We start from the raw sequence: 26810 nt of genomic DNA on the forward strand, positions 1-26810 counted from the left end.
GGAAAATGGTTTTCTGTGAAACTTTTTCAAACCACTCCCAAAATGTTCTTTGGATCGTTCTAGCCCAAAGATCGTACAATCATAAAATTTTTTAAAGAATAGTTTTCGAGCTACCGGCTATTAAAGCTACACGTATACTATTAAATTATATAATTCTGTATACTTTTATTACGTTATATTGTCTTGTTAGTTAGTGTGTTGTTACATTGTATCATTATTAACACTAGTAGTAGTCACATACTATAAATATAATATATGTGTGGCTTTAATTGCTCGAAGCTGTAAAACTACCCGTTTAAAAATTTTGTGTCCGTGAGAGCTTTTGATCAGAACGATCTGAAAAACATTTTGGTGCTGTTTCACAGAATTGTAAAAAAATTTTCACAGAAAGCCAATTTCCTATCTAATATTGCGGGGTTCGTTACCCTTACCAATATTCTAAAAGGTAGGTAAAATATAATTTTCACTTTATTTAGAGCTCACGATATATGAACTGTAGGATTTGTTTAATAAATAAAGTTTGTTAATCATCAGAAAAAAAAAGACTGACGTGGCTTTGAGAAATTGTTCATTAATAAAACTTGACCACACTGCATGTAAATGATAGTTAAAAGATTTCTAAAAATAAATTATTTCGTTTTTTCTGATATTTGTTTATTTTTATTTTTAAAAATAAATAAACAAAATATTAATTTAAAATATGCAAAATCTCGAATGTTCGTAGAGCTGGCACATTATTCAGTGAGTTGCATTCTATGAGTGTTTTAAATAGTTTTTAAAGTTATATATATAAAGTTACAATAGAATTGCTTAGACTTGAAAATTCTAAATAGCTTCCCGAAAAACAATGGCAAAAATATAATTTTTTATAAAATTATCCCGTTTTTCAAGTATACATTTAATTTCTGTGAACAATTTTGTTCATCAAAGGAACAAAAAAAAAAAATTTGGAAGTTATTTTTAAGAAAGGCTGTATCCAGTCTGAATTGTAGCTGACTTAAAGAGAATTAAGCACTTTTATTTTAAAACGCGATATAGATACATTTTATTTTATGCTATTCGATTATATCTGTCTGCTGTAGAATAAATTTAATTATTGCTTTGATGTGAGAATTATTTGTAAAAAAAGCTGTCGGTGAAAGGGGGGCTAACTTCACAATCACGAACTCTAATATTGTCTGGAGGAGATAATTAAGGAATTTCAGTCGATATTTAAATTAAATGACAAATGATTAATAATTAAGTACGCAAAATTACACATTTTAAAGAAAATTTTGACTGATAACCTGAAGTAACAAACAGTAACAATTTTGACTGATAAGCTGAAAATTAAATAATGCTAATAGACTATAAGCCCATGCTACAATTTTTCGGGTGGAATGACCGACCCATCAAATATATGTAAAAGTAAGTTTAAGCACCATGGTGTCAGTTTTGCGCGGTACAGGAGAGTACAGGTGAGAATTAGATATCACACCCCTTATTGTCGCACTCATGTACCAGCAAATATGAATGGCGTTGCTGTATACTAACTCAGCATAAGTATATATGTCAAAGTTATTGCATTGATTTCTGTTCGGCATTTAAGTAACTCGCTTCGAATACTATTGCAGAGTTAGTATCCAGCAACGCCATACATATTTGCTGGTTCAGGGCTGAGACACGAAGGGGTGTGACATTCAATTCTCACCTGTACTGAGGCAATGATGATTAAACTTATTTGTATATAGGATCATCTTTTTGAACATTATTCCTGGCCGTTCGAGTCATTTGACCCGAAAAATTTTAGTATGGGCTTGTAGTCTATGAATGAAATTGGTATCATATATTCTAATAGGAATATTTTAACATAAAACTATTCGAAAGTTGTCTATTCACGTAGGAAAATTGTTCAGTAGTAAGAGGAGAATGATATTTTTGTACACGAATAAAACATAACACACCTATTCCTTCGTTTGTGATAACTTGTTGATAGAATAACTGAATTAAAAAGATTAAACGATGAAAGTTGAATCGAACATCAAATAAAAATACTATTTTAATAAAATTTAATAATATAGGTACATTTAATAGAATTTTTTGTATTTTCGAAAAAAAAAATATTTTTTTCGGAATTTAATCTCTACAACTTATTTCTAAATTCGATTTCGAATGTAAGTGTATAAGCTATTAAATTCTAATGAAACTTTTAAATGGGAAGCCTGGAACCAAATATAATTCTAAAAGCTCTATAATGTTTGAGTAGCTGCCGTAGTACACAAAAAGATGTACCTGAAAATCAAAATTTCCAAGTTTGTAACTTATACATGTGATAGTATATGAAAGCAATTTTGACGCCAAACATAAAAAACGGGACGTGTTAGAAAAATGTGTTTGCAATTTTCGTGATCAGCATGTTAAATTTGATAGAGAATAGCTTTAAAAAATTCCAATTGGGCACACAGTGTTATCTAACTATATGACAATTGAAGAAGGGAATCTCCAAACTTGGTATAAGTGAGATGCTGGATTCTAAGTCAATGAACTAACCCTTTTCTGTCTTCATTCTGTTTATTTTTTTAATAGAATAATATTTTCACGAGTTTTGGAAAAATAATTCGTACGTGATGTATTAAGCATTGTAATCATACCAAACAAGTCATAAGTAATGAAATTATTTTAAATTGAATAAATATTTTTTTAAATTACGATCAGGTACAAGCGAATGATCTCTTGGTTTAATTCACAATTTCAAATTATTTTAATGTTCTGTCAGAAGTAACGTGTATCAGTATTAGCGCTGATACACGTTACAACCTAACATTAAATATACATATTATTTTTTAACGTATGTCTGTGCATGTATGCTCATACGTATAATATAGGCAACCATGTTCTATCGCTTTTATTTTTGCTACGCTATGGTGTTGTATCGTTAATTTTGTGTCGTTGTCTTGAATACTGAAATATAAGTTAAGAAATTTATGAATACAATCCCTAATCACGATCTTTGGGCCACCTATTTACCCACGACAAAATAGAATGTTGCCAAAAATATAATCGTCTGCTTGCCATTCATTGTCTACGATGTTAATCGAAACTAATAACAAGCAACTATAGAAATTTTTTTAATGATCTAAATTTCTCAATAGATCTAACAAAATTTTACCGTATATTTTCATATTTTTAAGGCGTGAATAAAGTTTTATACGATATAGTGTGATAACGCATTATTAACGTAAGCCTGCCATTTACAACTAATGCTATGCATGATGCACTTATCCCGCTTGTATCGTAAATAACCATTTATTAAGCATTTAAGCATACCAACAAACCCATAACGAATGTAATATGTAGCTCTTCTAAATTGACTTCAAGCTAAAACATTTGCTGTTTAACCTCATAGTAGGAGAAACATTTATCATATTTGGAAAGATATTTGAAGTGCTTTTTAATATGTTAATATAAATTAAAAGACTTGGTTAAAGATCGCGGGGGCTCATATTGGAGCCACACTGAGATTTATACAGAATAATAGGTACCTTTTCCCCAAAAACAAAGTATTTTTAAAAGTACAGTCCTTCCTCTCATGAAACTTCAGGAAATTAGGTCATCGAAAATGTCATGTCACTGAAGAGACACCTCGTAAATGAAGAATTACACAAATTTACACGACACTTTCCTGAATATTTATTATCGATATTGAGCTTAAAATTATAGGCTCTATACATTTTTAAACTTTGATAAACAAGATGAATTTTAACGAATTCAAATAATTTTCATCTAATAGTAAGCTACTGAATCATGCAGGTAATTGTATACGTTAAAGTATATCTTTCAAAGGAATAAATTCATCTTGATGTCGATCAGAAGATGTAATGCAATTTTAAAAGAATAATTTTTTGATATTTTGTATTTGAAATTCGAATAATTCTATCTCCGTAATACTGGAATAGAGCGGGTTAAGCGTGGGCAAGCGCGTTAAAGAATATTATGTGACTGTATTTGTTTTAAAGTTAGATTTGACAACATTGTGAGAGATGGCGCATGTTGAGGAGAGAGAAGAGTAGATGAATGATTTTAACGGTCTCGTTGCAATTTGTAAAATATACAAAAACGCAAAGTCTAATAATATCAACTACGAAACGCTCGATAAAAATATAAAACTAATATAATTTTCCATTAAAATTTTCTCGAACATCCGATATAATGTGTCTTTCATTTAAAAATATCTCAAAAACTACACGGTATTAAAGATCGGGAGACGATTACAAAAGGGTTTGAATCTGCTTGAAATCTGAAAACATTTGCAGGGCCTCGTATTCGATTGTTAGAGATTTTTGTAATTCAAATGAAAAATATAGTGAAAATTGTTGTGGTCATTTGATTTTAATTTATTTTCTACAACTTATTATAATAGCAGTTTCCAATTATCGATTTTTCTACCAAATAAGTTATAATACTACTACAATATTCGTACCTACCAAAACTTGACTTGAAACTTGAAATGGAATGAGACCTATTTTCAATTTTACTTATTACACGGAAATTCACTATTTGACATGATAAATGGATATATTTTAGCTTTTATTGCCGGGACTAGTATGTCAGTCAATCTACAATATATATATATAATATTTACAAATTATATGCTTTTTAGTTTTGAATCTATATGGATAATCATATAGGGGTGTTTGTTTAGGACATAAAAATTAGGACATTAAAAAATTTTTATTATGCGAAACTTGTTCAACATCTCTAATACACAGAATTAACTTTGTAATTAATTTATTTTAACTACACATATTTGTTTTATATTTAAATGCTAATTATAATATCAGTGTTCTGTGAATAATGAGTGCTGTAAATTTGAATACATACTTACCATGTACTTTTTATGCAGAAAATGAAAAACACATAATAATATCGTTCATTTTCTGATATTTTGGAATGGATTTGTTGCTATGGTTTTGTTTTATTTCTTTACGTGTAATACTAATTAAGAGCATGGTCTGTTATGTAATTAATTGGGTAAAAACAAAATGCTAAGCTAATTCTCTAGTCTATCGGTAGCTTCATTAAATTACTCTTTTTATATGATGGTTAAAGTATTTTTTAGATTATTGTCCTATAAATGAACCGGATCCCTAAACCTATAGTTCAAAGCACCAAAGACATTAAAAAGATGTCTCTTATTTTAAATTTAATTTTTTTTTTTGAATAATTATTAAACAAAAATTAATTAATCATTTTTATCATGATAATTCAATTTAGATAAATAAAATCATTAAAATAATTATTATAATTTGCAATAAAAATTAAGATACATTATTTTACAAAAAGTAAAAAGGTCAGACGAATCGTTTTTTATAATATTTAAAATTTTAAATTAGAAAAGGACGAAATTAGGCCTTGGGACAACGAGGTATTATTAATGATGGTTAATACATACGATTTTTTCCAAAAAGGCTGTTTTTCAAATGAGCATGATGACGTCATATTTGAGTAATTGTTCTGAAAAAATACAACATAGAATTTGTCGGACACTATGACCACTTGATAACATTAATAACTATTTAACAATGACAAATTTTGTTCGACAAAAAAACTGTCCCGATGAGCTTGTATACAAAATCGAACATGCCGTACTTAAATATTTTTATTTTTTAATACGTAGGTACATGGTTTACTTTTGCTGAATTGTTTAATAATTATTAATGTTATCAAGTGGTCAAAGTGTCCAAGTGTTTTTTCTAAACGATAACTCAAATATGACATCATACTCATTTTAAAATGTAGCCTATTCGATAAAAATCGCGGAGTTTCAAGTATGTATTCATCATTTAAAAAAAAAAAACCGTGGTGTCCCACGGTCTATAATTTTATACAATGCAAATTTGATTTTTTATAAAATAATTTAAAACGTAATTTGTGCGATTTGATATACTTAATATAAATGAAATAAATGTTCACGCATGTATTGTGAAATAAAAGTTTAATTTAACATTATTTTGATATATAAAAAAACATTTATCATTTGAATACAGGGTGGCTTCCCGTTAGCTATTGCTTTAGGAGAGCATTATGCTGGTGTTAAAGGGAATAAAATGAAGAGATGAATGTTCCTTTACGGCTTTTGAATCCCTTGTACTAACGATGCAGCACCTAATTACTTAATGCAAAACAGAGTCATTTACCAAATTAAAATTTTGTTGGGAAAATCATTTAAGGTACCATGCGACAACCGTTTTTTTAAATAGAACTACGATAGAAGAACTTGGTTTTCGCAGGTGTTGAATAATTGTAGTTTGATATTAAGCAACCAATAATAGATGCAACCAAGAGTAATTTACAACAAAACTATTCAAATGTATGAATGAATTGTTTAATAAAAAATAGCCCATTCTTTTAATGATCTAGTTATTCCATAGAAAGTAAAAATAACTATAGTTTATTCACCAAACATGGAGCTCTAGCTTCAACATAAAAACAAGTCAGTGGAAAAATGTAGGAAAAATTACTAACTTTTACTAAAACTAGCCTCATTATAAATTTTAGTTGAAACAGATAAACGGAGGAATAATGAAAAAGTTAATATGTTTTTTTAATATGCTTACACAGATTTTATTTCTAAGTTAACACAGGAGTATTTCCTACGTTAACATAGGAAATGCAGTACTAAACATAAAATTCGGTAATGCAACGTTAATCATTAGAACTATTAATAAGTTGATATAGTGGCAACAAACTAATTGTTTTATAATAATTTTTTCCAATATTTCATAGTGTTTTTTTAATTTTACAAAGTAGATTTTCTTGCCATGTCACCCTAGCGAAATTCGGTCAAAGTACACAAAATTTTTAAAATCTTACTTGGGAATTATTACTATATTGACATAAAATACTTTTCTGTGCTTTGGTATTGAAAAATTTGTTACATGGGAAAAATATTATTTTTCCTTGCGGAAAATTCAATCAGTGTCAACTTTTATGCAGTCACCTTTAAAATGGTTTAAATTTAGTTTTGTTTTTGAATTTCCTTGTTTGAAAAGTAATATCAGTGTTGCATCATTATTCTTATAAAAATTTTGATTAAAAAAATTTGTCAAATACTAACATTTAACTATACATTCTACTATAATCCAAATAATAATAGGCACTTCGTCTTGAAACTAGGATGCGAATAATTATTTTTTAGAAAAAGTATAATTGAAAAGATCCATAAATTTTTGGAACTATGCTCCTTATCGGGTTTTTTATCTTTCCTTATGTTCCTTATCGTTTGGCGAATACTGACCAACCAGTTTTTAGATTTAAAATCACCAATTTCGTACATTTTTTCGAGAAAGAGCACTAGTAATCGAAATTACCTCAACCGACCAACCCGAAAACAAGTGAAAACAAACAATTGACTGAGTTAATTGTTGAAATACCATGTCTAGACAGTGTTGATTACTCTGTCACATTACACACACACACATATATATATATATATATATATCTTAATATATATATTTCTTGTGTGCGTGTGTATGTGACTGAACTCCTCCTAGACGGCTGGACCGATTTCGATGAAATTTTTTGTGTGAGTTCAAGGGGATTGGAGAATGGTTTAGATTTACCATTCGGTCCACTACAACTGTTTTTAAGGGTTCCACACCAAAAAAGTTAAATCTCATTAAATGGTGGGAGCGCATATAAATCATATCACATTATATTACAACTTACTATGTGTACTATGTATTTTTTATTGTCAATAGGCATTTATTAGAGCCATATGCGAGCGCAGCGAGCTCCACTGCCGAAGGCCAGGCCAAAGGTCGAAGCTCAGGCCGGTCCAATAAATGGGAGTTAAATTGGGGTTTAGCGGGATGAGTGTAGCAGACAGGCTAAACGTAGTATAGGTATTAATGAATTGTAGTTACGTTTCCACAGGACAACGTCTGTTTGGGCCGCTAAATAATTTTGTGAATTCAGATAACTTTTCAATAATAATTTTCATCAAAGCGGTCCAGATTGTTTCAGCTCATTAAAAAAAGACGTGTGTACAGGACAACGTCTGTTGGGTCCGCTAGTATATATATATATACATAGCTCATATAGCCATAACATACATACTATACAGTTTGCGCATAGTTTGCGCTCTCACGGGAAACCAGTGATGTTTACTAAAAAATGTTTCAAACAAAAGTTTTTAATTTTTTTATAAGAAACAATTTTTACATTAAACTTTTGTTCTTTCTCTAACGGTTTACAAGATGGGTCCTACGGACCCAAGACCTTATTGACCTATGTTGCTCATTTACGAACTTGACCTCACTTTTTACGTCCTCAGCACGCTATAAAAATTTCAGCTTGATATCTCTTTTCGTTTTTGAGTAATCGCGATGACAGACGGACAGACAGACGACAGTGATCACAATAATTAGGTGATTTTATAAACACCTATACCAAAATTTTGTGCATGATATCAATATTTTTAAGCGTTACAAACTTGGGACTAAACTTAATATACCTTCGTATGTTTCATATACATGGTATAAAAATTATGGTATTAAGCCTAATTGACCTTCTGTCAAAAATAATATGAGTAAATATTTACAATTTGGTGAAATGAACAAGTATTTTCGTTGACTTCATGTTATACACCACAAATATGAAATCAATAGGATGATTTATGCCCATTGAGAATCGAATGCTCTTAGCATGAATAAATTCAAATTTACCTTCTATATTTTCCATTTTTTCTAAGTAACTTTCCTTTTTAGGTGTTCATATATATCATCCTATTGAAAACTATGTTCCACTGCTGACATAAATTGTATTCTATGCATTGACTTGATTTTACACTTAATTTAAATTATATGTCATTTACCTTATAGAAGTACTTATTAAATGAATTGATGGTCTGACAATACATGAAATCCATAAAATAAAACCATAATCATTTATGGTTGGCATCCATTTATAAAATATATTAGTTTTATTCATAGATATTCAACAACTTAATAACAGATAAATATAACAACTAACAGAGCTAATTGTTTAAATATTTTATATGTGTGTTTGCATTCTAGAATCTGAAAAACAAAAATATAACTGAAAGAAACATTTATCTTCGTTCCCACACATATTTTCTCAATTTTCTTAATACTTTATCCCTTAAAGCTATTTTGTAAGTGACAAATTGATAAGTTTAATTAAATTTTGAAAGTTTGATGATGAAATTCACGGCTTTTTTCACACTTTTATGAAATTGAAAATGATGATAATAACTGTAAATAACGAATAGATGTAAAGGGGTGAAGATGCTGGTTTATTGACAGCCATCTTAGATACTAAATGAAGTTACATAAAAATTTTCCACGCTCTATACCAATTTGGAGGTAAACTTTAAAAAAATGGCTTTTATCCTGAGAATCTATCTAAATTGAACCGATTTTTTTGAATCATAAACTTTCCAAGTCACCATTAAAGAAAAAAAAAAACTTTACCAAAATCAAAAATATTCATCCATTCGGAAGCTACGAAGACACAGGCAGACACACAAATACACACGTTTTACACATAACTCTTCTTTTTCAAAATGAATTTTTTGAGTGGGTGACTTTTTGTCGAATAGGTCTAATTTTGAGGAAAATATATTAGTTTACACTCTCTTCGTTAAACACTTATTGAATGAGGTTTATGAATACCGACTTGCACTAAACAGAAAAGCTAATGTGAATACGTCTTTATATGATGGTAAATCCAACTTTTCAAACTATTAGTTTATCACCTAATAAAATCAAGTGGATGTCTATATGGAAGCGATGAATATACTGCAATCTATATACGCCTATAACAGAGGCTACCCACATCATTATTTGTTAATCTTTTATTTATTTAACTACATACATATTTACAATTACGTATTAATGTGGGTAGTGTCGGTTACTTCGTTCTTATCCAAGCGACGACAATTATGTGATCAGTTCTACCGCCCCCAAACCCGCAACCAGTTCAAGTAGACAATCGCTCAAAGTCTACCGCCTTAGACCGCTTGGTCACTTAGGTTTTGGTCACAACAAGTACAATATAATAATACTAAAATGTGGAAAAATGTAAAAAATTTTCCATTCGCTTCCTTTTGAAAGTATAATTTTCGGAAAATTGAACGATGCATTTTCTTTTTGAAATATTGAGGAGTAATTTTATTTATCAATATGAACACTAGGTTTTTCATAGTTTGTAATTTTTATATTCATCTTATAATTCATACAAAGGTAATCAAAAAGAATCAACTCAATTGCTTATTTTCAACCCCCAGCTCAACTTCAAAGAAGTGGTAGAACCGGGTTTTTGAGTGTGTCTGCCTGAGTTACCATAGCCCTCAAACTAATGTGCCGCTACTTTTGATTATGTTTTTATTGTTTGAATAGTGATCAAGTCATCTTAGCTATGATTCAAGAAAATCTGTCCAGTTTGGATGGATTCAAGGGAAAATATATTCGACGTTTTTAAAAGTCCAAATTTCAAATCGGAATTTTTAACATATTTTGACATTTCATATTCAGGATAATTTATTAACATTTTATCGTTGGGTGGAGAGGAAATATAAAATTGGAAATTTTTCTGTTAATATTAGGGAAATAAAAATTTTCATTTTTGGTAGTAAAATGGTAAAAAAGTCACAATAATTTATACCTTGATCGTTTTTACTATAAAATTAATATTAACAAGAATATTTACGATAATTGTTTTTACGAATTTGTAAAAAATAACTATTTTTTCAAGTATTCTGAGCATTAGATCTCAACACCTCTAGTACAGAAAACGCGTATAATCTCTAAGCATAATATCTTTGTTCCAATATAATAATTTAATAATTGGATGATCGAGCTTTGCTCGGTAGGTTTTGAGTTAAAAAGACACAAATTGCATTACTAATATAAGACCCGTTAATCAATTAATTATCGTTGATCAATTAATTTGTGAACCGTTGATCAATTAATTTGTTCAATATATTATTGAGTATTTAATAGTTGTGTTATACTACAACTTTATATTGATATAATAGGTAATAGTATTGTTTTGATTATACAATAATGATTATGTTGTCAACAATTTAATTAAATTCAAAATAATAGTTTGATACACAGGTGATATCTTTATTGAATATATTATACAATGTACTCTACTTACTCTAATACATGAAATCAGTATGTAATATGAAATTAAGATTTTAATAGCTACTACAATTCGAATATTATTTTAAATATGTTAATTGAAACTCCTAGTTTTGAAAAATCTTCTTTTTTAACTTTATTTTTTTGTTTGTTTACCTACTCATAAATCTGGTAAGCGATATTTTTACAAATTTTTATAGAGATTGAGCTTATTAAAATAATACATAAGTCATATAACAGATGGTGGAGGCGTCGTGAAGAATAACACAAATACACGGTACAAATCATGTACGCTCAGTCGCCTGGGTAAATTGTCAGACATATATCAAAAATTTGTCAAAAAAAATGTCGCTGTGGGCTAGTAGCCGAGCTTGTTAAAGCGTCTTAATTTGGCTGGGAGGATTAAAAAGTTAATGGGGTGGTAAGTTGGTTTCACCCACATCATAAAATAAACTGTTGTTATGAATTTAGTTTAAGAAATAAATAAAGATTAAAATAATGATGTGGGTTGTCTCTGTAATAGACGTGAAATTATCTATGAATATTTTGCTTTATGCTGTTTCGATACACCCTCTAACAATATTTTTGACTATATATTAAATAATCGAAATGTGTTTATCAAAGCGATATTTTACCAAAAATTACATTAAGTTTTTACATGTTTTCAGTAGCATAGTAAAAAGTAATTTTTATTTAACCCTTTAATAATTTTTATTTAATTTTACAAATCAATTTTGACCTACTTCTAAATGTTCGATTAACTTCAAAATAAGTACATATATCAAGATCCGATGACAATACAATAATTTTAGCCTGGTATCCTGATCAGGATAACCAAAACAAACGATCTTATCTTTATTACTCAAATAATATTTTCTAGAAATATTGATGATACTCGATCTGCAGTGAAAATGTTACTGGCTTAGACTGAGGAACATAGTCAAATCGAAACTCAATCACGGCAATTAATTTTATTAATTTTTTTGGCACCCAATGAGTACACAATGTATAATTTAACGAGGCTTAAAAATAATAAATTTTTAAAAAGTTTGAAAAAACTAAACAAACCAGCCTTTTCTTAAAGGTGGAAAATAATTGTAATGTGTAAAATGCGAAAAAATATTTTCTTCTCACAAACTCTTTTTCCACTAAAACATTAAAATAAAGAAAACTTTAAAGGTAATTTAATTTTCTTCACAGTAATATTTTCTATATAAAAATTATAAAACATTAATTTCCGGTCTTCAATATTTAAAACATGATGATTTTTTTAAAATAATTAAAATTTCATCATTTTACTTGATTTGATATCAAACCAACATAATTTTTTTTTCCAACTTAATTTTATAGTACTTGCTTTATTTATTTAATTACGCGCTAAATAATGCGTTCTAATAAAATTATAAATTATCAACTTTCAATAAAATGATAAAGACTATATATGATCATATACCTAAAATATCATACTATCCTTGTTTTACATGCGCATTTAATGTATATTATCTTCTATCCTGTTTCATCTTTTGGAATAGATTAGATATATAAAGAGATTTTCACTGTAATCATGCGTCATTTTCAGTCTAGAAAACGAATTTGAAATTGTATTTTAAAATATTTTATTATATTATTATTGCACTTTTTTAAAAAAAAAAAATAAATAAATAATTTATTATTAACAATTTGTTTGCAAATAAAACATAAAAATAAAAATAGACATATTATTTTTAAATTGTGAAGTTTTTAAAGTTGTGTTTTCAATTCTGCAAATTAAACTTGCAATTGCATTAAAATGTTTACGTTCAAAAGATTTGCAGTTTTATTGGCGACAGTGCTACTATTAATAAACTTACAACATATACATGCGAAACCATACAGGTAATAAAATTGGTTTAATTTTGTACATTTTTATTCATCAATCTCATTATTTGGATAATTCTGTAATAAATTTTTCGATAAAATAAAAAATTTGTTTAATATATTTTCAGGGTTTTTGAGTATAAAATCTGCCTCAGAATTATAGAAGCCCCAAATTAAATTTAAATAAATATTAAAATTCAAATTTGAAACCAATCAGTGATTGGAAAATACTAAATGAACTAATATAGAAAAAAATATTGTAAGACTGTCTCAAAATGAAAACTTTGAACAAAAAACTAAGTATCTTAACAATAAGATAACCCCGGGAAATGACCAGTAATAAACTAAGTAACATGATAATGCGGTTTATAAAAATTGTAAAAAAAAAACAATATTTTTCTTGAATATGCTGCCTTTTTTTGAAAATTCAACAATTCAAAGCTAATCAAAATTGGATAGATTAAAAGTTTTTATATTTAACCAAGATACAAGGTGAAATTTTACAACGATTTTAGAAAAATTCAATAATTTATAGCCTCATTTTGTCTACAAAAATCTAAATTAAAATTTTAATTTAAATGAAATTTTAATTTAAATGCATAAATAAAATCTGAAAAGAAAGAATGTTCAAGTAGTTTACAACGTGACTTTAACAGTCGGGACCCATTAATGGAAATATTAAGCTCGCTCTAATCGACGTCGACTGTTAAAGTCGCTGGATATGTAAAATACTGGACTTGTTTCTTTCTTTTCAGATTCTAATTAACAGATTCTATTTAAGTAGGGTCTTAGATTTTTTAAAGGATTGTAGGTAGGTATTATTTTTGACTTTCTAGTGTCCCGGTACTAAAAAAACACTCTTGTTAAAACCTATATTAAAACTCTTTAAAAAAAATTTAGTTTTTCTAAGGAAATTTAAACATTTTTTGTAATTTCCAACGTATTATTGCATATTCGGCAAAATTCCGCAATTTTGTTTTTATTTCAAACAGCTATACCCAAACTTGAGTTTTTTAGACGAATATAACGATACCTCAGGTAACTGTCGAAATCCATCGAGTCGGTTGAAAGATACGATGTAATAAAGAAATTTACAATCAAATATACATACATACAAGTTAAACACGAAAAACATAACCATTCATTGACAGTCGGGTAAAAAAAGTGTTAAAAGAAGTTTTTTCCCGACTTTTTCATTCAACTTAAATATAGGTAATTTCCGATGGGATAAAATCATTCTATTAATAGCACCTAATTAGGCACGAAAATATATAAGTAGTAGTACAGATATCAACTGGTGTTAGTAATAACACAAATATACTGGATTTAAAATATACGTGACATATTATGCAACACGTGGGTATATGTTTTGTATAAAGAGTGGCCCTTTTTATAAACCAGACTTAATTTTTAACAAAATATTTTAAAACATTGAGTTATCTTTTGATTGAACTTGTATTGATTTATATGGTTACGACATATTATATGGAAACTGCCAATTAAGATGCAGGACAGTAAACGCAATACTAAATACCAGCTCGAACCGAGTGGAATTACGTATTGCGGCACCCATTGCTAAAAACATTTTACTTTTAATTTTTTTAAAATAATTGACTTTTTATAGGCAATTTTATTACAAATATGATATACAAATTACATACCTACTAAACAAAATTTAATCTTAACATGATTTTTATAGCCAGCAAAGTATGCTTTAAAATGGGGGATAAATCATTTGGGAGGGAATTGATAAAAAAAAAAAACGATTTCGCGATGTTACAGAAAAAAAGGCTAGTGAAATAAAATATAAAATACTAGAACTATCAGTTGATATATTAATCGTTTAAAATTGATCGTTTATCTATCAACAGCATATATATTACAACACAATTTGAATGCAGCTTACAGTAGAGGGTTCTGTTTCTCATTAACCTCCGAGATAGCTAGCTCGATTTAGCAGTAGAGGTACATAGACCTACTCCTCTTTGGCATGTCATCAACTAAACCAATCGAAGCTAATTTTTACTTTTTAAATTGAGCTTTATTTTAGGCAATTGAGTCGACTGAAACTCCAACTCAATCCTATACTTTTTATTGTCTAATTTAGTAGCTTCAATATATCGAAAAATCATGTAAATTTATAAAATAAGCTTAGTCATAATTAGTCGCATTTTAAATTAAATCCAGCGTTACTAATGGGCCATCCTTTAAACTAAAAAAAAAAAAAAACAAAATTTAATTAACTTCTAAATTTATTTTTAATTTTTTTAATACTTTTGGTTAATTTCATTAAAATTGTAGGAAATACCTATATATTTGTAAAAATTATTTGATGCAACGAAAAAAAAAAGTTTTACTTGTTCATTTAAAAAAAAATAATTACGACCAAAAGGGTTGATTTAATTTAATTATCTATAAAATTATTATTAAAAAAATAGGTTTACCTAACATAATTATGATGTAAAATGTTGTCCCATTTTCATGCGTTTACGAAAAGTAACTACAAATTAATCTAATTATTAAAACTGTTGTTACCAAACTTTTGGAATTACAACACAAATATTCACATAAGAAAAATTCGTAAGCAAATGGTCCTGATGAATACTCGGATATATTTATTAGTAATTTAGTACCGCCTAGTTTACGAAACAAGTTCTAAGCGAAATTGATAAAAGTTTCGATTCCACGTGAAGTCATAATGGCTATAGTTTCTAATAAGCCGCTGGTTATAACGGCATGTAGTAAATTATAGATTACCAAAGCCATTCAAGTACTTTCTTTAAGGATTTAATTTCACATTTTCCTATTAAAAAATTGAGATAGCAATTTTAAAACGCGCGGCTTAATTATTTGCACTTTTCTGCCTTTCTACACACAAAAGTCTCGGAATGAGGAAAAATAGATCAGAAAAAATTTTCAGAACCCAACCAAATATGACCAAACTTCAGAACCCAACCAACTCCTCTTTAGTCGGTAGAATCAACCCAACCAACTCGTAATTATATAACGATTCTTCAGATATATAAAATTTTCGGTTTAGTTTTTCTGGATTTACCTTTTCTAATTACCAAAAGTTCCTTGTTTCTTGTCCTTTTACTAAATGTCTCAAAATAATTCTTGTTTTTACGAGTAATTTACTGATCTATAATAACTATATTATTTGATATTAAAAATTAAATTAACTTTAATACTTTGAGTTAGAATTACACTGAGTGATACATAACACCATATGAATAAGAAATAAATTTTATGATTTTAAACAAAAAAACAATAATTAAAAATATTTTTAATAATTTTTAATATACATTAATAAATAAAAATATTGTTTTAATCATTTAGAAAATTTAATATTCCTTTTAAATAAAATTATTTACGTTTTATAATATTGAGTAGATGGAATAATTTTTTTTTATTAATTCATAAATACAATAGACTCATTTAAATATTAATAAGGATAAAAGTAAATTATAATAAAAACAACGCTTATAGGTAGGTAATTGCTTTTAAAAGAAAATAATATTATTCAGTTATATTTATTGGATAATTTTTATAGTTCATTTAACAATTTCAAAGAATAATTGAAATAAAATTACCTTAAAATGTTCATAATTTTTGTCTTCATGAAAATTTCACGAGCAAATAAAATTTTTGTTTATAAAATTGAAGATTAAAACAAATTGAAAACTGATTTAATATAGAAAAATTATTAGTTAGAGCCCTTCTGCGTTACTAACGTCATATTGCCCTATATCTATTGCAAGCGTCCCGCAACGGCTCAATTTTTTATTATTGGATTATTGGATTTTTTATTATTTTAAAAGTTTTTTTTTTTTTTTTTTTTTGAAAATATTGTTTTCTTTCTTGCTATTAAAACTGGGAAGTTGCGACTTGCTAAATATACTCATTTGACGTTAACTCCATTTCTCCATTCCACAAACAAATGTCCAACTCAGCAATTTAATTTGACGAGGCTATACGCTGCCGCAAAGCCTGGAAAACTAAATTATTTTTGTTTATCGAAAAACGAATTTGGAAGTTCCTCATCATACATTTTTGGATAGCTTTTTTCTGTTTCTCGACTATATTTCTATCTTTTACAAACTTGAAAATTATTGCACACAAAAATGTTTATACAAACTAAATTTATGAGCTTCCTCCTTGTATCTGGGTATAATCAACTCATCTAAATATTTATCATATAATGCTTTTTATAATTTAATTATTTTCTAAAGAATACGTATAACCGCCACCGGAAATGAAATTATACTGTTTTTGTAAACTTTTTTTTGTGTAGAGAAAAAAATGTGTTTTGCATGCTAAATTATTAAAAGTTCATTAGAGAAAAACATCGAACGTAATATTTCTGTTTTGTCATTAATTATTTAAAAAAATAAGTATTCTTATTTGAAAAGTTTAGAAGAATTTATATGCAAGCTATAATATATTCAAAGTAAGAATTTAATTTACGAACAGAATCGTTACCTCTTTTTTTATATTAATGAAATTGAAACACAACTTTTTATTTGATTTTACTGCCATAGCTCAATCAAATTATTCAAACCTAAATCATAAAAAGAATACGGTCCTCGGCTTATTTTGTAATTAGTTTGATACATTTCAGTCAGGCCAGGTATTTTATGGAACATGGACCTTCAGTAGGTCTTGTAGATAGGTATTATTAAATAACACCTTAGATGCAATAACATTAGAGCTGAAAAAAATAATTCATTTTTTTTTTGGAAACAGCACTTAAATACAGTCAAATCTTGGACACTCTGGTTAAGATTTTCTTTTCGATTCCGAACGTTACAACACCAATCAAACTTATGTGACTATTGTTTCGTAAAAACGCTCTTTTCGTGACGAAACTAACAAAGAGCAAAATTTGCAATATTTCGCGTTTTTATTGCGAGGATTACATAAGTAAAAAAATTCTCAACGAATAAAATCCCAGTAGGTAACCTACCTATTACAAACTGCAAAAGAATTTTTCATAAATCGAATTCACATACCGTTACAAATACCAACCTTTATCTCTAAAAATTTTTTCTTTGATTTGCTTGAATATCTACAATTCCTACCATAATTAGGTTGTGAGTACCTACACTTCCCATGAGACAATATACTAACAACACATTATATAAGGTAACAGATTTCTCTGCTTGAAAAGGAGATTTAAGAAAATGGTATTACTTTTGAAAACTTATAATGTGTTATAGCATAAACTTAATTTGATTTTACTTATGTTAGATATCATAGCTTGAAGCAAATACATTTGTAAAGATAAGAATATTAGAAAATATTTTCATTTTATTTCTGATCATTACTAAATGTCACCATGCTTTTAATAGCTCAGCTTGTATCAATCTAGATTTGTATTAAGTCTGAGAATTAATCTAACTACACTGGCAAAAAAAGGTATGGAGGGAGAGGGCGGAGTTTTTAAAGTTTTAGACACGGCAAATTGTACGGTAATTTAGAATTTTGAAATTTATCATGTGTCGCGGGACAGACACGCCGCTTTGTTGAGTAGGTATTGAACCAATGACTACAATGTCGGATAGTCGATAGTCTTTCTATTTCAATAAGATAAAAGCAATAATCATCAATTTTAACCTTGCGGGGTTAAAATTTGAAAAGCTCTCTCAATATTGCTCTCACTAACAGTTGTTAGACAGCAAGGACTTATCCACTTTTGCCTTGATGTAAAAAATGTACTGGAATTATTTTTTCAATCACTACGTCTGAATAGTTTGAATATTTGAAAATTTATTTTTTACTTTTTAGAGCAATAAAAGTATGTATCTAAAATGTATTTTTAACCTTAATTTTCATTTGATACTATAAACACGTATATGGATCAACAAATTAAAGCGATTGTAACAAATAAGCAATTTTTGTCACAATATCATCAAAAAATAGCTTAAACTTTTTCAGAGCATATTAATAAAAATTGTTTTCTTTTTATTTCAGAGTGAAGCGGGTCTCGGATCAAACATTAGCTGAATTGGAAACATTATTTGGACTTGATTCATTAAAAGGTCGTGTTGTAAATCTGCCAGTTTCATTTGGACGGATAGATCCACATAAAATGTAATTATTTTTTTAGTATATTTAATTTTTTTTAAATGTTTGAATCAAATTTAAATTTTTTATGCTAAATAATTGCATATTGGTATATTATTTTAGGCGTTGTATATTTGATATTAAATGCATACAATTTATAAAAAATATGCCATGTGGCTACTATCCAATAACAATATGTAATAGAATAGAATATTAGAATAATTGTATGTAGGCCTTATTTTTATTTAAAAAATTTTTTTTATTTTTTTTATTTTTATTAATAAGTAATATATTCAACAGAAAACGGTACCAAACTAGGCGTCGGCTTAACTATCGTCGCGGCCGGGGATGAACATAAAATTCATCACTCCAAGGAACATGGGAAACATTTTTTATCCAAAAAATTTTGACATGGAAAAAATATTGTCATTTATTTGTTTCGAAAGCTGTGTGTATGTGTGGGAAATTTTGATTATGCTTTCGTCGTTTTTTGGTACTTTTATTTTCTAGAAAGAAAATTTATTTGAGTTTATTTATATTCAGTATTTACTGACACAAATATTTTATTTTTGTATTATTTTTGTTTTTTTTTTATAAATAATTCCTTTTACAAAAGGTATATTATTTTTATAATTTAAAAAAAAAAGAAAACAATTTTTGTCTCATTTATATATATTTTTTATTTATTTATTAAATTACAATATTATTTCTGATTTTTTATTTTTTATTTATTTCTAATCTTATTATTTACCTTTTTCCTATATATATCTTCAGATATAATGAAAAATTAGACATCCTCGAATTTCACTATCTTCCGAATTTCTATATAGAAGAGAAAAGTATATGTTACTTTGATATAAATTATTGAGTTTCATGAAAGATATTTTTTTATTGTTTTTAATTATATACCAAAGGAAATCAAATACTTTTTGGATAAAATACACGATAGAAAAATATTTCATTGAACACAACGTGCAGTCGTTTGTTAAATTCTTTTAGGTTCATGGTAAAATGGACATTTAGAAAATTAGATTCTGCTCTGAGATATTAAGTTATAAATATATAAGTTTTTAGAGAAAGTTCCTCTTCACATTCGTTGTTTTAGAAAAATCTCCTGGCCGTAATCAGAGTTTTACGAATCATATGGCACTTTTAATAGGCGGCATAAGGTTGTCTGAAAAAATACTTTTCTTCCTTCTTATCGCTTCGTCTTTATCTCGGCGCTAAAGGTTATAATTACTGACATATTGTATTCAGTAATCATCAAAAGTCCTTGACATCAAAATTCAGAAGATGTGGATATTCATTTTCGCATTGTGTAAAATAAATTTACGGATGGAAATACTAAAATTCAAATCGCCAAAAAATTATTTGGGTTTCTATAAAAAAAATGATTACAAATTACAAACCTTAAAAACTGGAGAGGTGAAGCCTTTTGAATATTTCCGAATTCGATAGTCTACATTTGTTTGCTGATCTTTGGGATACATAAATTAACTTAGGATGTGTTCAACCTACAAGGCGATTTAAAATATTTTTTTTCAAATACAGTTTTTTACGATTTCCTGGGAAAGTGTAGTGATTTGTCACCCCCTCCCCTCAATAGGGAAACAGATTTGCCAAATTTCCTTAAGTGATATTTCATCATAAGAACTTTGGGTATGATTATTAATTCAAATTCCAATGGGGCTACGAAACAGGAATTTCTATTTTAGTTATTTCAATACCAAGATGTTACAGAAGTTTGGAAAACCGTAGAAATAGGCTTTCAAAACAATAAAAATATATACTATGGGAATCATTTTTTTATATAAAATTTAAGAATAGAAAGAAAATGAAGGATTTTGAGTCATCCCGATCATTCCAGCTTCGAAACTTCATGCGGTGGTCATTTTATTTTGGGAAATTCATCCTCGAATTGTTTTGGGGGCCCATGAAAATGATCAACGGAAAAATCAAGCACGGGGTTTAAGCAAAAGAAAAATCTCGCAGATTCGTGCTAACCCAACCACATTGGTATGGCGAACCTGTATAAGTCTTGGGTAATAATATTCTAATTTATCAGTACCTCAATTAATTGTTTTGAAACGGAATTATCGGGCACCAAATGACAAAGAATCAATTTTTCTGGGACAAAAATCACAGACCAAAATGACTACAGTTCACATTGCGAGATCAAATTATTGGAGAACTTATTTTTAACTGCTTGGAACTAGAATTTTTGAGCTTTGCATTTTTAATACACAAGCTCCAATCACAAATTTCCACGTAATTTATTTTTAAATTACATCAGTTTGGTCAACAAACTTTCTTAATTTAATTGATTTTTTTATAGTGTTAGAAAATAAATATGAAAATACCAAATTCAAATATTATCAGTTCAATAAATGAACCAGGAATTTTAAATTACTATCAAAAAATTTTCTCCTAATTTTTTTTTCATTTTTTTTTTTTTTGTGCGTATTTTGTTACATAATATAATTTTTTTTCTTTATATATTCCAGTTCAACGACCAACAAATTTTTTTCTTTCAAATTTAATTTTAATTTTAATTTTTATAATTATATACATTTTATGTATATCACGTGAAAAAGTCCTTGATGTGATAAAGTTTTATTAGATCACAAATCTTTCTTCGTAAAGAAGCCATTGGCCATTTTTATTGGATAAATGCTTCTCTAAGATCTTTTCTATAATGGGCAACAGTTATTGTGTAATTATTCCAACTATATCTGCAACAAAAAAATCATTTAAAGTGTACAATTTATCCTACTAATTACAAAAATGTAAAGTTTGAATATCACGCAAAAACAGCGGAATGGGTGTCGATGAAAAAGGACATATGATACTTACCCTGGAAATGTTAAATGTTGTGGCTTTTGTAAGCTTAAAAAATCACACTATAGAACGTGTCTATTTAAATTTGGTATAGATATATCTTATGAAATATTATTCCGGGATATTTATTTGATTTTTTTTCCATGAAACAGTGAAGAAAAGGAGGAATAAGAACAGCAAGTGAAGGCAATGACTCGGTAGTCTTTGTTTTTGAAGTTGAAGTTATCATATTGTTGTTGTTGCGTATTCTAGATATCACTGGCTTTATCTTTAAATAATGTCACTTATGGAAAATTTGGTAGTATTTCCACAACCAGGATGATTAAAGTGCCAGATTCAGATTAAGTGCCTAAATATCCATACTTTTAATTATGTAATAATATTATCAAATATGTAATAAAATAAGTGCAGTTAAATTAAAAATTTGATTTGCATATATGTCCGTAATAAACGCAATCGATCAATATATTGATTTTAATCCCGATGTATCTGTAATGAAAGTATCATCGGTAATTAATGACTTTACATTAATTTACACTGATCAATAATTGTAAAAAAAAATTCGTTTTATTAAGTGGCCATATTTCTGGATGTTTTCTATACATCTAATAAAAACTCCGTAAATGCTAGACAAATCTCAAATCAAAAACTATTTTTTTGAATTAGATTACGCCAAAAAATGAAATACAAAAATATTTCTATCAAAACTAATTTCTATGTTAAAAAACAAAATTTTATCGCCCAATAATCAAAATAAGTTTTTGATTTTACTATACTTTGTTTTGATCATCATGTTATCTACTTTTGGGTGTTTACGTTGATTCAAAATAATATTTCAAATATTCCATTCATAATATTATTCATTGATACGAAATATGTGTCAATTACCCTAATAATATTTTTATTGAATTAGAAGTAGATAAAAATAAGTCCTTGCATTATATACAGAGTGACCGTCGATGGAGAAATTACTTTCCTTACATCCAAGATGAGGTCAAAAATTTTACGGTATTAAAAACGCTGTAAAACGAAACCATATTACTTTTTCCAAATTAAATTTGAAAAAGATGGAAATTTTTCGTTTTTATGCTGATTTAAATATTGTACATTCAGTCCCAACCTGTGTATTCTTACGATATTTCTGATTATTGTCTTTTAAAAAGTAAAAATCGTTGTTGTATACTTTAAGAAAAGTGATTACAGAGTGAAAAAGTTTTAGAAGCTCAATCTGCATTTGCACTTGAGGTAAATAGCGATACAACATATTTCCATGGTTTGGAGTTTTATCCAATGAATTGTTTTTACAAACATTTGAATTGTTTTTTAGTAAATAAATAACAAATCAAAAATTATTAGTTAGTTCTTAATAAGTTCTTTTATATCACTTTATCGTAAAAAATTTCAATATTTTTGAATTTTTAAATATTGATTTGTGACACTTGTGAAATAAAAAAAAATGTATATTAAATAAATTGAAAAGCTATGCTTGATTTTTCAAGGTTAAATTTTGATTATTTTTTCTGTATCGCGAGTTTGATATGAAAGTTGATGATCCTATGCCATAAGTATGATAAGATGTCTAAATGTTGTTGGCCTTATTCTGGCTAGGGTTGAACGGCTCACTATTTTCTTTTAGTAATTTTTCCTTCGTCGAATACAATTAGGTATTACTTCAATGATTTCTTTAGTTTTGGGAAATTATGTACAATCGTGATACAACTTCTGAATACATATTATACTTGCGATCCTTATTGAATCTCATCATATGGTACAATATGACATCATTACTTTATCGATTTTCTCTATTAAAACGTGGCGTCAACATTACGTTTTATCAGGTTGTTTTCTGATAAAAATTTTTCCACAAGCCAAAAGAATTTTAGAAATTCAAAAAGTGTTTATACCATTATCTACCGACCCGAGACAAATTCGATTCAAAATCATATGGTTTAAATAGGCCAGGTAGTTAAGGAGTTAAACAGAAAGCTTGTATTCCGAGTATGGTGTACATTTTTAACGAATTAAAATAAAAATTATCAAAAATAATAAGTTCTTTAAATGAAATAGATATTGTAGGGTACTTTGAAATCAATGCGTGAAAGATCATTTATTATATAATTATAGTTCCGATGACTAAACGTGATCAAAAATCGCATCAAGATGAATATAATTATTATTATTGACAAATTAGTTTTACGTATTAGTTCTATTAAAAATTACGTATAGTTCTATTAGAATATCAAATAATTACATCCAAAGTCCGATTCCAGTATAATTCAATTTGTGCTACTTGATCCAAAATTTTTTTTACGATGTGCTTGAATTTCCCAAATTCTTTTTGAAACAAAAGTTTAGTAACAAATTTCAAAGTATGGTAAACCTAGACGACTTTTCTATACTACTTACATCTGTCTATTGATCTAGTGCTTGACTTATTCAAGTATTTCCCCACTTTTACACAATGATGGAAAAAATTTGGTAAACCTAAAATTACTTTCAAACGGTTCATTTTTTTAAATGTAACAAAAAAGTATGAAACCGACCAACCCCTACAATTAAAAAAAAACTTAACTTTATCTCCACACGCTCGCTTTGAGGGGAAAGGTTGGTAAAACACATATATGGCATCACAATGGACCTTATGGCTTAAGTATGTCCCTCGTTGGCAACCGATATAACCCAACCTAACCTAAGTTGCTGATTAAGAAGATGTTACCTTTTGATCCAGCAAAAATTTGTGAAATTTTCAAAACACTGGGTTCTTAATCTTACACTTTAATTATTCAGAAGAGTCATAGAGGCTCCAGACTATAGTTATCGGTGGTATATACATTTGATTTCAAATTTTTTTAGCAAAGAGTATGTACTAATTATATTCTAAATTCGGTTTTTGTTTTTAATTATGTTTAGAATTATATTATTTAATAAAAAATAGTTGTTTTGTTAATTATCATTAAAATTATTTAAGACGCCGTGTTATTACGGTTCACAAAATGTATCCGTCAATTTTACAGTTAAACTTTCACAATGTGTTATGTATTTATTTTCTTTATTATCAGACCAAATTCCTTTTTGATGTTATTGGTTTGAATGGTAAGGAAATTACTTAGAGGTTTTTCTGTATATTAAGACATTATGTAAATCCAACTTTTTTAATACTTCTAATACTTTTTACGGATTATTTAACATCGATAACATTTCTAATCATTATTCTGACTGATATTAGAAATTTTGAACTGATAATTTTGCAATATATGCATAATTATTAGATTGAAACTGTTTAAATCTGAACATTGAAATGCGGAAGAGGTCACCTTTTTGAAAGGATACTTGAATGGCTCATGAAAATTGTCTGCTTTTTCAAAGATATTGTTTTTGAGGATACATAATATTCTGTACAAATCCTAACAGGTCACAAATATATTTCTTCGATATTTATGAAATATAATTTGAAACAACTTGGCAACATTTTAAATCTGTACAAAATAATTTGGCTTGTTTATTTCATTGAATACGAAGGTGGTTAAATTTAAAAATGGTTCAATAATTTTTTTGTAAAATTTCGACTAAAGTGCTGTTTAATCAGGTGTCCATTCTTATATCAAAAATTACAAAAGTGTTGCTCCAATTTTCACGGAGTCTTAGAGACTTTAGATGTTTAACTGCTATCTTTCTATTTGGCATAAAAATCAGAGATATTTCGTTCTTTTTAAATTTTTTTTAGGAGAGTAATGTCCGTAGTCTTGTCTGAAGAGTGTAAGTATCCTTGAAAGGTTTATTTACTTTTCTAGGAAAATGAGATATAACTTTTTTCTTTCGAATTTGTCACTGTTCATATAACATTATTTCTCGGGTAAAAAACTACATTACTACATTAGATAACTTTCCCACGTTAAATGAACGATCATAAAATGAAAGTCTGTCGTTGTCAACAAATCGAAAATCAAAAGAAATTTTATAGTTGGAAATTTTCAAAGAAAATATTATTGTGGCTGTTACAACTAGCAATATTTTCCTGAATTGATTGAATAACTTTTAGTTTCGTAGGTAACCTAGATGTTGGTAAACAAACATTGTGCGATAAGGAACATAGTTCCGAAAAATTGGATGAATATAAAAACATGAAAGAAATCAGTTCTCAGATTGTTTTGAAATTTTTGGAAGTCATTCCTCAAAGTTTACAAATCATTTTTCGTCATAAACAATTTTTCAAGTAAACTTTTTAATTTTGTTGCAGTGGCCGTAAACGTGATCTACCGTTTGGTGTAATTCAACAACAATTTGATAATAAAAATTTTGGTGATTTTAACAAAAATGATGAAGACTTCATGAATCCATTGACCTCAGATATTTATGTAGATCAATGAAGATAAACATTTTTTAAAATTTTAATTTCAATATAATAATAATTCTATATTTTATTAAAATATCAAAATAATAACAATAATAAAATGAATGTGTATAAAAAAAAAACCATATTTGTAAAGAAAAATTATTTAAGTCAATAAAAATAAAAAATTTAATTTTCAAAAATTATGAAAAATAAAAAAGAAATATTTATCATATATTTATTAAATATTATAAATGTTATAATTAAATATGATAAAATGTATTTATTTTATTTGTTAATTATATTTAAAAATTTAATATAGTAAAATATTGTTTACATAAATTATTAATTGAAGTATTATACAATTAAATCAAAACTTCTTGACATCACTACTTTCCCCGGGTGCCTTTTTCTTCATATTATTGAAACACTGCGACGAGTTAATATTTAAAAATCGATAGTTAAAATAAGTTGTCAAATATATTTCCTCTTAAGGTAGTACGAGCGCCAAGGCAAGTTTAGACTTGTGGTTGAAATTATTTGTACCTTGTTTTCGACTTGGATGATGCATT

At 27.5% G+C, this 26810-nt stretch overlaps 1 protein-coding gene across 1 annotated transcript; it reads left to right on the top strand.

Moving 5' to 3' along the window:
* The first annotated feature begins 12845 nt into the window (after positions 1-12845).
* Positions 12846-26275, top strand: LOC123301116. Its single transcript, XM_044883848.1, has 3 exons — positions 12846-13022; positions 18978-19097; positions 26146-26275. The coding sequence occupies exons 1-3, from the start codon at positions 12937-12939 to the stop codon at positions 26273-26275; spliced, it is 336 nt and encodes a 111-aa protein (XP_044739783.1). The 5' UTR covers positions 12846-12936.
* Positions 26276-26810: the final 535 nt, after the last annotated feature.

This window comes from Chrysoperla carnea, chromosome 5 (genome assembly GCF_905475395.1).
Source record: "Chrysoperla carnea chromosome 5, inChrCarn1.1, whole genome shotgun sequence".
Classification (NCBI taxonomy): Eukaryota; Metazoa; Arthropoda; class Insecta; order Neuroptera; family Chrysopidae; genus Chrysoperla; species Chrysoperla carnea.